This window comes from Cyprinus carpio, chromosome A14, assembly GCF_018340385.1.
Source record: "Cyprinus carpio isolate SPL01 chromosome A14, ASM1834038v1, whole genome shotgun sequence".
Classification (NCBI taxonomy): domain Eukaryota; kingdom Metazoa; phylum Chordata; class Actinopteri; order Cypriniformes; family Cyprinidae; genus Cyprinus; species Cyprinus carpio.
The window spans coordinates 8,745,471-8,760,498 of NC_056585.1; the positions used below are offsets into that span (position 1 = coordinate 8,745,471).

A 15,028-nucleotide genomic window follows, 5' to 3' on the forward strand; every position below is an offset into this window, starting at 1 on the left:
CATCTGCATAAACCCCGCCCTTTTTTACAATCTCGCTTTCAGATCTAACTCCATTCAAGTGCACAAGTCCCGTCCTGTAATTTGATCGGTTGTTTAATAATCTGTTTCACTCAAATATACATCTGTCGCTACTTCCATTTCATCGCAAATTTAAGTTTGCAAAAAAAAAATTCTCCTTCCACTATAGCGTTAAAATCTCATTAACACTTAGGGGCTGTTTACACAACAATGTTTTCAGCCAAAAATGGGAAACTTTTATGCCTTTTGCCTGTTTGTTTACACGACAACAGCACTTTCGGGCTGAAACCCCATATTTTTATTTACTGTTATCGTTTTCATGTAAATACCTAATATGGGAATCTTTGAAAAAGGTGAGGTCATGCGTGTGCGTAGTACGTGTTAGGTATGCAGACATGCGCAGTAAGGCCCCGTCCCAAATGGCACCTTAAACCCTCACGGTCTTCTTCTGACTCTGCACTTTCGTGATGTTATGCCGCTTTTACTGTCGGGTAGAAGTCTGCTGCAGAGCTCGCAGTGTGGACTCGGCAAATGCGCCGATCGAGGGCACATAACTCGCAAACGGGGCGCTCGCGAGCACCCTTTTGAACGTTAAAATGACGAATGGGACACCCTACTGTCTCATGGACTTATGGACACACACACACGGCAGCCGTTTATAGAGTGAAAGTGCACATGAAGTGTTCCATTGTGACAGGGCCTAAGTGGCGATTTTAAAGGCAAGTGCGAACAAACATACACAACAGCTGCTCAAGAGTTTGTTAAAAGGGCTGGACGCTGCTGCAAGGGTTTAGGTTAAACAAGGGCACCAAGGTTTCCCTCAATCACACAAGACTTTGTCTTTTGCATGCAAAAAGTTTTTGGACGCTCTCTCTCTCTCACAATATAAGGCTTTCGGATAGCCGATAAGACATCAGGCACATCGCAATTTTTTTTTTAGTTATCACAACAAATTCATTACGGATGTTCCTGTGTCTTTTGCGACCATGGCTATCGAAATTTGATTTTTATAATCTTTCTGCTACGCTCGCTACTCACAAAATAAGCATGCTTTCGATGCCTGAACAGAGACAGTACCCAGCACATCGCAATCTTTTTCACACGTATTCATGATGCGAAATTCAAATGTCACACAAAACTGTTCTTGGTACAAGTGAAACTGCGAAATACCATGCATGCTATTTTTATTTTTGATTTTTCATAATCTTTTAAAGATGCTACGCTGGTGACAGCGCCAACTACTGGCCTGACATACATAACACATGAATTTCTGTACAGAGAGGTCACGCAGTTACGTATCAATCACTTCCCTACAGGTACTGTTTACGAACAAGGTGACAGCGCCAACTACTGGCCTGACATACATAACACAGCATTTTTGGCCGTTTTCGCGGATATGTGTAAATGCAAATCGTTTGAAAATGTTGTCGGGTATACGTGAAACTTTTTAAAAACGCAAGGGAAAAACGTTTCCGCTTTTGAATACAACGTTGTCATGTAAACGTAGCCTTAGTTTGACGTCATCAAAGACAAACTACATTACTTATTGTCTGTCTCATAACTGTTATATACTGAAGAGCTACTGTACGTTTTCATTAATTTTTTTTTACACAATAAGGAAGAAAATCAAATAGATTTGGAATGACATGAGGGTGGGAAATTCTTTTTCATTTCTTTAACACTTAGATAAAATCATTAAACCAGTGCACAAGCTAGCAAGCGCCTGTAATTAAGTGATCAGAAGTGTTGAATTGGTAATGTTCTATACACATTGAGGTGGGGGGGGAGGTGATGACTCAGCACTGAAACTGATCCCTGCACATGCGGTTTTCCTTCCAGCAATGTCTCTCAGCAGACCTCCATAATTCCCACATCCTGTCCTCTGCTTGTTCTGGACCTGAGCAGTTTGTCAAACCAAAGAAAACGAATGAACGCACGATAAAAAAACCCTAAACAATCACTCAAAACCAACAAAAATAAAGCCTGAGAAGAACGAACAGACATTAACTCTAAACAAGCACTGCAGAGCATTATAAAGCATCGTAAAGGCTCTGATTCGTTTACAATCATCATTGTTAAATAAGCCCTGTTCATGAGCAGACAGCTTTGTAAACATGCATGTGCGATCTGAATCACGTGAACATTATCTAACCCAAGTGTTCATACGGCATGCCATGCGATAGCACTGAATCTGAGCAAAACATTCTCATTCAGGACCACAGTTATAGTTTGTATCATTCGATTTTCGGGGTCATATATGTTCATAATAGTTCTTGAGATTGTTCTGATGCTGGCGACACTGAATCCAGATTGGAAATGTGGTCATAAAGGGTCGGAAAATTAAGTGAATTTAGCATGTGTTGCACCATACTGAAGAACGTCTGATTTGGCCTGCGTCTTCTACTTGGGAGGCGCACTCTGTATTTCCGGCGTGTTGTGATGTCCGTTCGGCGCCATTCTGTCCTGAAAAATGTACAGGTTGTTGCTGGCTGCGATGGCGATGATGTTTTCTTTGGGATGCCAGGCGGTATGGAGGATTTTCTTCCTGAAGTCCAGACTGTCCACGCTTACGTCCGTCTCTTTTCGTTTCTTGCCCACGCACACCCGGCGCGGCTGCAGGACCGCCCTCCGCTTGCACACCTCCCGACTGGCCTCCAGAGTCACGTCACGCAGACTCGCCCGGTCAAACATTCGGAAGTAGTTGTTGTAAGCGCCTGTCATGATCACGCTGCAGAGATGGATTGAGAGGGAACAGATGCAGATGCGGGTTAAATTTCAAAGGTCAAAGGTGATGTTTTGAGGGTTATCAGCCTCACCTGTCCGTTCCATTCCAGGCACATTCAAACTTGTCAAAAATACAATCGCTTTCATACAAAGAGCACAATTTGGTTCGCAAGTAGTCGTGGACCTAAAAACACAAGCGAACATGAGACAGAAAGAGCAAGAGAATGCAGTACAAAAACATTAGCGTTAAGGTTAGTCACGTTTAGTACATGATACATGTATTCAAGCTTCTTTATATTTATACATAACCATATAACAGGAATGTTGCTTGTAGCAAAAAAACCCAATAATTAAAAAAAATTATTGCTGCCCCCCTCACTATTGCCTGAAATTTTTATTTATTTATTTATATTGTACAGTCCTCCAAGGGGCCCCCCAAAAATGCAATAATATATATAAAACAGCAATTACCAGGTTTCAAACGCTTTAAGACCTGGGTAATTATAGTTATTTTAAGAAGATTTTACTCTAAAATACAGAAGAATCAGAAATATAATCACTAGTAAAAATAAAATAGGACAATAATAATATAAATGTAAAAAAATTACCAAAATCTATCGTATTCCTAATTAATTTTATATTATATAATGTGCTTATGGCTGTATTTTAATTTTATTTATATACGATTATAGTATTTAATATTTTAACTAGCTGTTATTTTTATATTTTCATTTCATTTTCAAGTTTTTAGCAATTTGTTGCTGTTTTTATTTTAGTAATTCTATTGTTATAATTATTTCTATTTATCTTTAATTTATTTTCATTTTAGTTTCAGTCATTTTAGTACTTAAACTCATTTTATTTCTGTTAGATTTTCATGTTATATTTAGATTTACTTTTATTTTAAATTCATTTCAATTATTAAAAAATATTATATATAAAATTTATCTTTATTTATCAATAAAAAACATTGGTATAACTGAATAATTTTTACTATTTAACTTTTATTTTTGGTATTTTTTTTTTTGGGGGGGGGAAATATTTTTGATTTAAGTTTTAGCTTGTATGTATGTATGTATGTATGTATTCTTAATAGAAGGCAGAGACTTTAAATTTAGTATGTATGTATGTATGTATGTATTCTTAATAGAAGGCAGAGACTTTAAATTTAATTCAAAGTAAATATTTTCCACATATTTTAATGATTAATTTGGCTTTAGTGTAATAAATATATAAAAGTCTATTTAATGTTGCAAACATGATTTCCTCTTCATAGTATTATACATATTTCTGTTTTTACAGGAAGGGGTCTCAGAATTAAAAAACACTGGTAATACCATGGTACTGCCATCGTGGCTGTCCAAGAAACACAGTATATAATAGTGAGGCCAAACCCGCTTCATATGCACTGATACACCTTGAACTCCCAGAAAATAACTGAGAGAATGAGTGAGTAGATGAGACACCTGGTACGTTTCCAGTGGTTTATTTTCCATGTTGAGGTCCCAGACTTTAACGGTGAGGTAATCTCTAGTGAGCAGGTAGCGGCCGCTGTGACTGAACTTCACATCTGACACCGAGGAAACGATCTCGGAGAAGAAGGATCGGCGGGATGGATCCACTGCTTCTTCAAACACTAATGGAGATTACACACACACACATGGCATTACAATATAAAACACTTCATTTAATATAAAGTGTTGGGATATTGACACTATAACAAGTAAACCACCTTACATTAAATACTGACAATGTTAAATTGGGTTCCAAATCCCAAAAGTTTCAGTGATTTAACATACACCCAGACTTCTGAAAACACTTGTGCTGTGGGTGTTTTAGTGGATATGTTAATGAATCAACATCCTGGTAAGTCTTGGAACAACACTCTGATTTCAGGGGTAGTTAATGGTAATGCATGACAGGAATGTTGTTTCAAGACCAACAAAGTATGTTCATCCAGGAAAATGTCCTGCTTGGAGGTATCATCTTGTATTGTATGCGTGGCTCACGTTTGGCATGCTGGTCACAGAGTGCGCGGGCTCTCATGTCACAGAGGCGTGTGGTTCCTGTGCTGCTGCTGAAGGCTAAAACTCAACAACAATGATCACCAAACTCAGCCACCCCAATCACTCCACCTACAAACCCAAAATATCCTAGATAAAAACACACAATAAACCAAACAAACACACTTAATAACAAACACTATTAAAAACTATATCACCACTTATAGAGAAAATATACATTTAGAATCTTTTTCAGAGCCATTTTTTTCCAGCTGATGAATGATAAAAACATTGACAGACAATTAGAATCAATTTGACTTTTACGTGCTTTCACTGTGTCTGCCACTGAACAAAACAATGGTATTGCAACTTTTTATCTCACAATTCTGACTTTATAACTCACAATTGCGAGTTTATATCACTTTTATCTTGCAAAAACTGAATTGCGTGAAATAATCTCGCAATTGCAAGAAAAAAATCAGAACTATGAGATAAAAAGTCGCAATTACCTTGTTTTATTTTTTATTCAGTGGTAGGAACGGGATTCCATAATTAAGGCCTGTTCACACCAAGAATTATAACTATAACGGTAACAATCACTATGACTATAAAGTTTTAATAACCATTCTAATTCTATGAGAATAGAGATCCACATTACTGTATTAAGATTAAAACAAAAAAAAATTTTTTCGTTAAAATCAGTATCAGAATAATCTCCACAGACGATTAACAAAAACAAAAAACAAAAAAACCCGTGCATTTAAAGCAACTGATCAAAAAAAGCAAGTGCTTAGAATAAACAGAACGCTACCATCCACTCACAAAATAAACAGAACGTTATCATGCAATGGTTTGTAATAAAGCCATAGATATCTATACATAGAGTCTACATTCAACTGCTCCAGACACATTGATGCATCGGTCAACATGTTGTCACTCACAATAAAAATTCATGAGTTTTCCAAGAAGCCTCAATATTGCGCAGCCTCTGGTTGTAAAAACCACCTGGACTTAAATTCAGAAGAAATGGGATAACCTTTCACAGGTGAGAATGTGTGTTTTTGTACATATTAAAAATACACAAACTTAAAACTTCTAAATTCTTAATGTTGTTTTAGCGTAGCAAAATCATCCACTGAAGTCTGCACATACAGAAAATCATACATGCATGCAACTACGGTTGCACACACAGAGTCAACTTGCTCTTAACTGTTTACGGCTTTGACTGGTTCAGTATGGTGGACGGCTTATATATAGCAGCCCATAGAAACAGATGCTAATGAGGAATCTATATATGGTTATAGCTATCATCATAGTTATGACTTTATGTGTAAACTGGCCTTCATTATTAACAAAAAAGTATCTTAGCAAGAAGTTTTCTTCTGTATTCCTTCTGAAAAGATGTTGTCTGGTGCCCAACATGTTAAAAGCCACTAAAAGCAACTGTATAGCAATGCCCTGGTAACCACCCAAAACACTCTAGCATTACATTTTCAGAATCTAGTTTTGCTTAAAGGTGCAGTAAGCCCTTTCTGAGAAACGCTGTTGAAAGTGGATCGGACTTGTAGCCAATCACCAGTAAGGGGCGTGTCCAGTAGTGATGTGGGAGGTGCCTGTGTTGAATAGTGTGTTCGTAAATTCGTAAAAGGCAAGATGGGGTGTGATTGTTTTGGTGATTTCAAATATCAATTCTCAGAAAACAAAAACCCAAACTTTAAACTTACTAAACAAAAAACCACTAAACTCAATCTGCAGTCATATATTACAATATGACGCATGAGGATACTGAAGCTGCGGTCAGTGATGTTGAGATGCCACAGGTTAATTCTCAGATCGTCGGCAGACAGGTACGTCTCACAGTCACTGTTGACACTGATGGAGTTGATGTGATATGCATGTCCGTTAGCAAAAACACGCCGTGGGGACGCCTCCACCAGGAGATCCATCGGCCGCAGGACAGGGACCTGGACAATGCAGTAACTCACATCAGGAAACAAGTATTAACAGAGAAGAAAACAGAAGGAGAAATGCAACACACCTGTAGAGTGGTGACCGTAGAGAGGTCCTTCAGTCTGCCCTCCTCATCTCTCAGATTATAGCCTTCTGCTCGCTTATCTCGCTCACTCACCTTCCACAGCTTTATGGTCTTGTCTGGAAAGAAGTACAAAAAGTATGTTATTCTTAAAGAAACAGTACAAAGAAACAGCACTGTGTTTTGGCATTGTGTTATATAAAGTTTCAAGCGTATGCGTAAGGATGTTAGCAAGCGTTTCAGCTCTTACCATTGGTGGTGAGGAGGAAGTGGGCGGGGTTATGCGGAGGCAGCCAGCGAATCTTATTGATTTTCTCTTCAATCTCCAAACTTTTCAGGTAATCGAACTCAGGCTCATGACTCTGAAATGTACTGTAAACATTATATTCTCCCTAAAAGAGAGGGGACAAGATAACAGAAAGTAGTGACTTTTTTTTCATGAATGAATTAATTAATTACACAATTAATTCCCATTTGCACCAACAGAAAAAAAAATTGAAATAGCATTTCTATGACTCTTCAAAAAGAGGGGAAAAAATACAGAGAGATTGATTTAATTAGTCAGAAGAGAGAACGGTTTCAAATTTGCCGTCCCTCTCTCAGTAGACAGTGTTAGAAATTCTCACGAGGTGGCTTTAACTTGTTTTATGTAATTTAATTTTAAAGGTAATATAACACAAAGTATAGTTTTATAAATGCACTTTAATATTTTTATATTCACAATGTTAATAACAGCATCATTACAGTCTGTGAACAGGGTCCATGATTTGTTTTTATCTTAATTTTGCTGCTTACTTCCTGTATTAAGATATTTGAGTAAATATTGTAATAATAAGTTCAACTATGTAAATATTATCATATTAAAAATTTTTTTATTAAATATAATGTATATACTAAAATAAAAATAATATAAAATTAAAATATATAAAATAATTTAATTATAATAAAAGGCCCAATGCATGAATCTAAATCAAAGCATTATGGTTTTGCCCTCTTATAGATCATCTGAATGCAAAAAGTTAACAAAATAAGCTTAAACATCATATGCACATTCAACATGCATTGGGCCTCATTGTTAAAACATGAGGGGAATGAATTTCAGTGTAAATCATTTGTAAAATTTTACAGTGTAGTCATTTAAAACCAGGCAACATAAACTGTCATTGTGCTCTTACATCATCCAAGTCTTCTGGTCGGCTTTGTATCATTCATCTATCTTTAGAAAGTTTTGTCTAATAAAATATTCTCAAGAATGAGAAAAACAAAACCCACCTTAAAATAAAAACAACAAGAATATAATGGTGTTACTGTGATGTAAGCTGAAAGTTACTGACTGAAAGAAAGAAAGAAAGAAAGAAAGAAAGAAAGAAAGAAAGAAAGTAAAAAATGCTTCAGTTTGACCCATTTAGCTTACTAGTTTCAATAGGAAGTTTGTGAAAAAGGGAACATAAAAAATGTGTTAGTCAGAGATTTGTCTGACCTGTGGTTCTCTCTGAAAGATGACAACTCTCCCACCCCTGTCACCCGTGGCCAAGAACTCTCCGCTCTGGTTGAACTCCACCGTAGAGATGACATCCGCTGGATCACAGACAAGATTGAAAAAGAAATAGATTTAAACTTTTTGTTTTGGCAAAAACTTGCAGCAATATGTGAGATCAGAAGCAAAAAAAACATAAATGCAAAAGAAAACGCTAAGCCAAAATAAACAAATGAAAAATTATCAAAAAAATATGAAACCAAAAACACAAAGGCGGCCACCACGTGCACATTCACTTTGTTTGTGAACACAAATACAAAGGTCAAAGAGCGTCTCTGTCTTGTTCCATTGCTAGTCAAAAGTTTGGAGTTTTCAATTTTTTTTTATTATGACTAATTTTCACATTTTAAGATAATGGGAAAGGCATCAAAACTATGAATTAGCACAAATGAAAATATGGAAATTAGGTATTAATCAAATTGTTAAATCAGAATGATCATTTGACTTTCTTTTTATAGATCTTTGTCTTACACCAGGGTTATTTTAGTTAACTGAAACTAATACAATATATATATATATATAATTATATATTAAAATAAAATATATAAATATTATATTATAGAATAAATAGGTACACTAAATTATTTGAAATAAAATCAACATTAATGGAAATAAAAAAAATCAGCTAGGACGGAAGCATTTCTCATTTTTATTTAGTTTAACGTTATGTACTAAAATTACTAATAACAAAACTGAAAATAAAATAAAATAAAAATGACAAAAACAACAAAATCACTAACATCGGAAATAAAATTAAACGGAAATTGCAATTAAAATAAAAATAATAATAATTCAAACTATTAAAAACTATAATTGTATCAGATATTAAAATAACACTGCTGCACACTTGCTATCTCACAAAATATCACGAGGTGCATCATGGGATGCTTGTAAACAGTATTTTGAAGTAGTTCCCACTTCCCACTTTATACGACTGCTTCATATAAAGATGTTTATCATTGTCTACAAACCTAATTTCAAGCTTTTCAGCAAAGACTTACAAGAAACAAATTCAGTCTTGTAGCGTGTGTGTGTGTGTGTGTTACCCTCTGTGTACTCTGGCTCCAAGGCTGCGAGATCGGAACGTGTGTGTGTGTGTGTGTTACCCTCTGTGTACTCTGGCTCCAAGGCTGCGAGATCTGAACAGAGAACCGGGCTCAGCATTCTGGGACGAAACCAAGGGCGGGGCTGCACCTCTGCCAATCCTGCAAAGAGGCGGAGTCTCATGAATACCGTTAAAATATTTCTGCAAAAATAACAATAAGCTACCGGTGTTTTGGTGTCTCTCCTCTGTTGGAACGATTCCAGATGCTGATATTCAAACATGCAGGTCACATGAATGCCAGCAGAGACAAACACGATCATCCAGATCTGTTTTGGTGTGTTAATGCGGGCCTAGATTAGAGATTAGTGGATTTAATCTTGTTCTATATCAATATAAACATAAGATTATCGGGTGGGGGAATCCCAGATCTGCCACACATATAAACAAATCTCCATCTGGTCCATAAGCATTAAATGGCCATTAAAGAGGATCACAAAGCACATTTATGCATGTAAACATCCAGACAGCATGAACAAAAAGGAAAGTTCAAATGGAAGACAAGACGTACTTACAAAAAACACTCTTTTACCTTCTGTCACATCGCTGTGCTAACAGTTGTGTTCAGATGCTGATATATTCATTTAGTTCCATTGCTGTGTTGGTTTGTACAAAAGGTGTCTGTGAAGGTTTGTTTGATGGATGAGCAACACCCCATCCATTTTTCATCCATCAGGTCTGCTGCAAAGCGTCATGGGATTTATGAGCGGTAAGCCCACACGAAGAGGCTGATGACACTCTACACAATATAAACTCCACAAAAAATGCTGAAGAAAAAACAGAATGTCTTGCCTCAGTTTGGATGCATCTACACCCGGAGGACTCTACCGGTCAATTCATTCCTGTTGGGTTTTCCTGAAATCAGAGGTAAACACATGACAGCTGGACTTGTGCGTAGGCATACTGATGTTTGTGCAAAAGAATGAGGGAGGGGTAAAATTCTGCCTGTTCTGCTGCATAGACTCCTCCTCCAAAGCATATCACAGAGAGGGAGACACAGAGATGCTGAGTGACATGCTCTCGTCCAATCGTGTCGCTGGTCAGGGAGTTGTGGCCAATGAGAGAGCGGCTCAGCATCACATTGAGCAGCAACCCCCCACTCCAACCTCTGATACTGATACAGCTACAAGAGCGGTTGCTTGGTAACCGCATCTGTCTGTGAGAGAGCATGAGTCTGGGAAGAAACATGAGGCATTGCAACGGTTACATAAAGGATGTGAGAAACCTCAAGAATATTCTGTAGATAGACAAAATGCACATAAAGAACAGCTTTTAGAGTTCTTTTTGTGTACCTTTTGTCTCTAACAGATTTGACCAAAATTGACTTTAATGTAGAAAATAGGTGAAGTTAGAAATTAAATAGCATAGTTTTATCTCAAACTTCAGGTAATCCAATAAGCTAAAAAACACAAGTGAACACGGCACACACAGCGCACAACCAATTACCGGGCACAGAATTGACGAAGAAAAAACTGAGGGAATAAATACACAGTGGTAAAGAGAGACAGGTGAGATGAATCATTATGGCAACCAAGGGGGAAACAGGAACTAAACACATTGGAACTGAACACAGGCAAAACAAAACAGGACAAAAGAATATCAGAATAGCGGTCCATGGACACAAACACAGATATTTTGTGATGAAAACGTTCAGGAGGTTTGGTGGAACAGATGCCAGCAGACCAGGGGAGGAATAGAGGGACAGGTGTTAGGGAGGAGTATCAGGGGCAAGGAGACAGGACTGGTGAGGTACCAAAGTGGAAGCCGTCAGGGTTGGGAAATAAAACATAAGAATGATTTTACAAGTCATTTAGTCGGCTCTTGTATCATTCATCTATCTTTAGAAAGTTTTGTCTAATAAAATATTCTCTAGAATGATAATGTCTCCTCCCACTGTATTATAAACATCACCTGCCTTCAACTCACAACAGCAAGAATATAATGGTGTTACTGATGTAAACTGAAAGTTACTGACTGAAAAAAATGCTTCAGTTTGACCCATTTAGCTTCCTGTTTCAATAGGAAGTTTGCGAAAAAGGGAAACATAAAAAATGTGTTTGTCGGCGATGTGTCTGACCTGTGGTTCTCTCTGAAAGATGACGACCCTCCCACCCTTATCTCCTGTGGCCAAGAACTCTCCAGTCTGGTTGAACTCCACCGTAGAGATGACATCAGCTGGATCACAGACAAGATTGAAAAAGAAATAGATTGAACTCTTTGTTTTGGCAAAAACTTGCATAGGCCTCTATTTATTGTTTAAGATCAGATGGGCCTCAGTCAAACACTGCTTTGCCAAAGTAAACTAATGCAATATTTGTATTCGAATATGGATCCAAAAACAGCATTAATGCCACGGCGTGCACATTCACTTTGTTTGTGAACACAAATACAAAGGTCAAAGAGCGTCTCTGTCTTGTTCCATTGCTAGTCAAAAGTTTGGAGTTTTCAATTTTTTTTTATTATGACTAATTTTCACATTTTAAGATAATGGGAAAGGCATCAAAACTATGAATTAGCACAAATGAAAATATGGAAATTAGGTATTAATCAAATTGTTAAATCAGAATGATCATTTGACTTTCTTTTTATAGATCTTTGTCTTACACCAGGGTTATTTTAGTTAACTGAAACTAATACAATATATATATATATATATATATATATATATATAAATATAATAATAAATAAATAAATAGTTATTTGAAATAAAATCAACATTAATGGAAATAAAAAAAATCAGCTAGGATGGAAGCATTTCTCATTTTTATTTAGTTTAACGTTATGTACTAAAATTACTAATAACAAAACTGAAAAAAATAAAATAAATAAAAATGACAAAAACAACAAAATCACTAACATCGGAAATAAAATTAAACGGAAATTGCAATAAAAATAAAAATAATAATTCAAACTATTAAAAACTATAATTGTATCAGATATTAAAATAACACTGCTGCACACTTGCTATCTCACAAAATGTCACGAGGTGCATCATGGGATGCTTGTAAACAGTATTTGAAGTAGTTCCCACTTCCCACTTTATACGACTGCTTCATATAAAGATGTTTATCATTGTCTACAAACCTAATTTCAAGCTTTTCAGCAAAGACTTACAAGAAACAAATTCAGTCAAGTGTGTACAAAATTTTTGATTGACAGTGTAGCTACTGTGAGAGATAGTAGCATGTGATTGTGTGTGTGTGTGTGTTACCCTCTGTGTACTCTGGCTCCAAGGCTGCGAGATCGGAACAGAGAACTGGGCTCAGCATTCTGGGACAGAACCAAGGGCGGGGCTGCAGCTCTACCAATCCTGCAAAGAGGCGGAGTCTCATGATGAGACTTAAAATCTGTGTGGAAGGGTTACAATAAGCTACCGGTGTTTTGGTGTCTCTCCTCTGTTGGAACGATTCCAGATGCTGATATTCAAACATGCAGGTCACATGAATGCCAGCAGAGACAAACACGATCATCCAGATCTGTTTTGGTGTGTTAATGCGGGCCTAGATTAGAGATTAGTGGATTTAATCTTGTTCTATATCAATATAAACATAAGATTATCGGTTAAGCCATTAAAGAGTGACCACAAAGCACATTTATGCATGTAAACATTCAGACAGCATGAACGCCATTAAAGAGTGACCACAAAGCACATTTATGCATGTAAACATTCAGACAGCATGAACGAAAAGGAAAATTCAAATGAATAACAAGACATACTTAGAAAAACACTCTTTTACCTTCTGTCACATTGCTGTGCTAACAATCGTGTTCAGTTGCTGATATATTCATTCAGTTCCATTGCTGTGATGGTTTGTACAAAAGGTGTCTGTGAAGGTGCGTGTTTGTCTGATGGATGAGCAGCACACCATCCATTTTTCAGCCATCAGCATGAAGGTCTGCTGCAAAGCGTCATGGGGTTTATGAGCAGTAAGTCCACACGAAGAGGCTGATGACACTCTACACAATATAAACTCCACAAAAAATGCTGAAGAAAAAACATAAACTCTTGCCTAAGCATACATACATCTACACAAAAAAAACTCTACCGGTCAATTCATTCCTGTTGGGTTTTCCTGATATCAGAGGTAAACACAGGACAGCTGGACTTGTGCGTAGGCATACTGATGTTTGTGCAAAAGAATGAGGGAGGGGTAAAATTCTATCTATTCTGCTGCATAGACTCCTCCTCCAAAGCATATCACAGAGAGGGATGCTGAGTGACGTACTCTCATCCAATTGAGTAACTGGTCAGGGAGTTGTGGCCAATGGGAGAGCAGCTCATCATCACATTGAGCAGCAACCCCCCACTCCAGCCTCATACTGATACAGCTTCAAGAGTGGTTGCCTAGTAACCGCATCTGTCTGTGAGAGCAGAGCATGAGTCTGGGAAGAAACATGAGGCATTGCAACGGTTACATAAAGATGTGAGAAACCTCATGAATATTCTGAAGATAGACAAAATGCACATAAAGAACAGCTTTTAGAGTTCTTTTTGTGTACCTTTTGTCTCTAACAGATTTGACCAAAATTGACTTTAATGTAGAAAATAGGTGAAGTTAGAAATTAATAGCATAGTTTATTAAACTCAGGTAATCCAATAAGCTAAAACACAAGTGAAACGGCACACTGCGCACAACCAATACCGGGCACAGAACTGAAGAAACTGAGGGAATAAATACACAGTGGTAAAGAGAGACAGGTGAGATTAATAATTATGGCAACCAAGGAAACAGGAACTAAACACATTGGAACTGAACACAGGCAAAACAGGACAAAAGAATATCAGAATAGCGGTCCATGGACAGAAACACAGATATTTTGTGATAGAACCGTTCAGGAGGTTGGTGGAACAGAGGCAGACCAGGGGAAGGATAGAGGGCCAGGTCTAGGAGGAGTATCAGGGCAAGGAGACAGGACTGGTGCAGGGTACCAAAGTGGAGCAGTCAGGGTTGGAAACCACCACGGCGGAGCAGCTGGAATAACAAACCAAAATAGTAGACAAATGGAGGGAAGAACGATGGAGGAGCTGATGGTGGGAGGAACCACGGAGGAGGAGATGACAGGATGAAGCAGGTGGAAGCCCAGAGCACGGGTAGTGCAAAGGCACACAGTGGAATTGAAGGTCGGAGGAATCAGGGTGGAGTTAGTGTCCCGACTGCCAGTGATGGAGTCGAGAGATGTGGAGTCCCAGGCAAAGCTGAGGCAATGGCGGGACCTGAGGACACCACAGGATTCAGTGCCCTAGGTGGAGCTGCAGCGACAAGCCCCTGAGGTGGAGCCAGAGTACAAGCCAGCTGTGAGGATGTCTATCCCAGGTGGAGCCAATGGGGCAGGGAGCCATGGTGGAGCCGGCTGACTCTGTGCTGGATGGGATCAGCGACGATGAAGAAAAATCTGTGCAGGGAGGGATTATCAGAGGCACAAGTGAGAAGAAGCCACCAGCAGCAGAAGAAGCTTGCCTTTCTGTTACTGTAAGCTATATGGTGCATATTGGATCATTACACTTTTGGCTTTGTGTGGGTTGTGCATAGAGTCAAATCACTTCCTGCCCTGCACAGATAGCATAACAATAACTATAACTATAACTACACACACACACAGTGTACTTGGAT

General features: G+C 37.9%; 1 protein-coding gene across 1 annotated transcript; it reads right to left on the minus strand.

The window, feature by feature from the left end:
- Positions 1-1,996: 1,996 nt before the first annotated feature.
- ppp2r2cb (protein phosphatase 2, regulatory subunit B, gamma b) lies at positions 1,997-13,363 on the minus strand. Its single transcript, XM_042769849.1, is given in 11 exon segments — positions 1,997-2,746; positions 2,835-2,926; positions 4,209-4,378; positions 4,752-4,877; positions 5,832-5,847; positions 6,512-6,709; positions 6,784-6,896; positions 7,028-7,169; positions 11,494-11,591; positions 12,628-12,726; positions 13,154-13,363. Coding segments are annotated over 10 exon segments (1,341 nt in total). The 5' UTR covers positions 12,686-12,726; positions 13,154-13,363; the 3' UTR covers positions 1,997-2,418.
- Between the last annotated feature and the right edge of the window lie 1,665 nt (positions 13,364-15,028).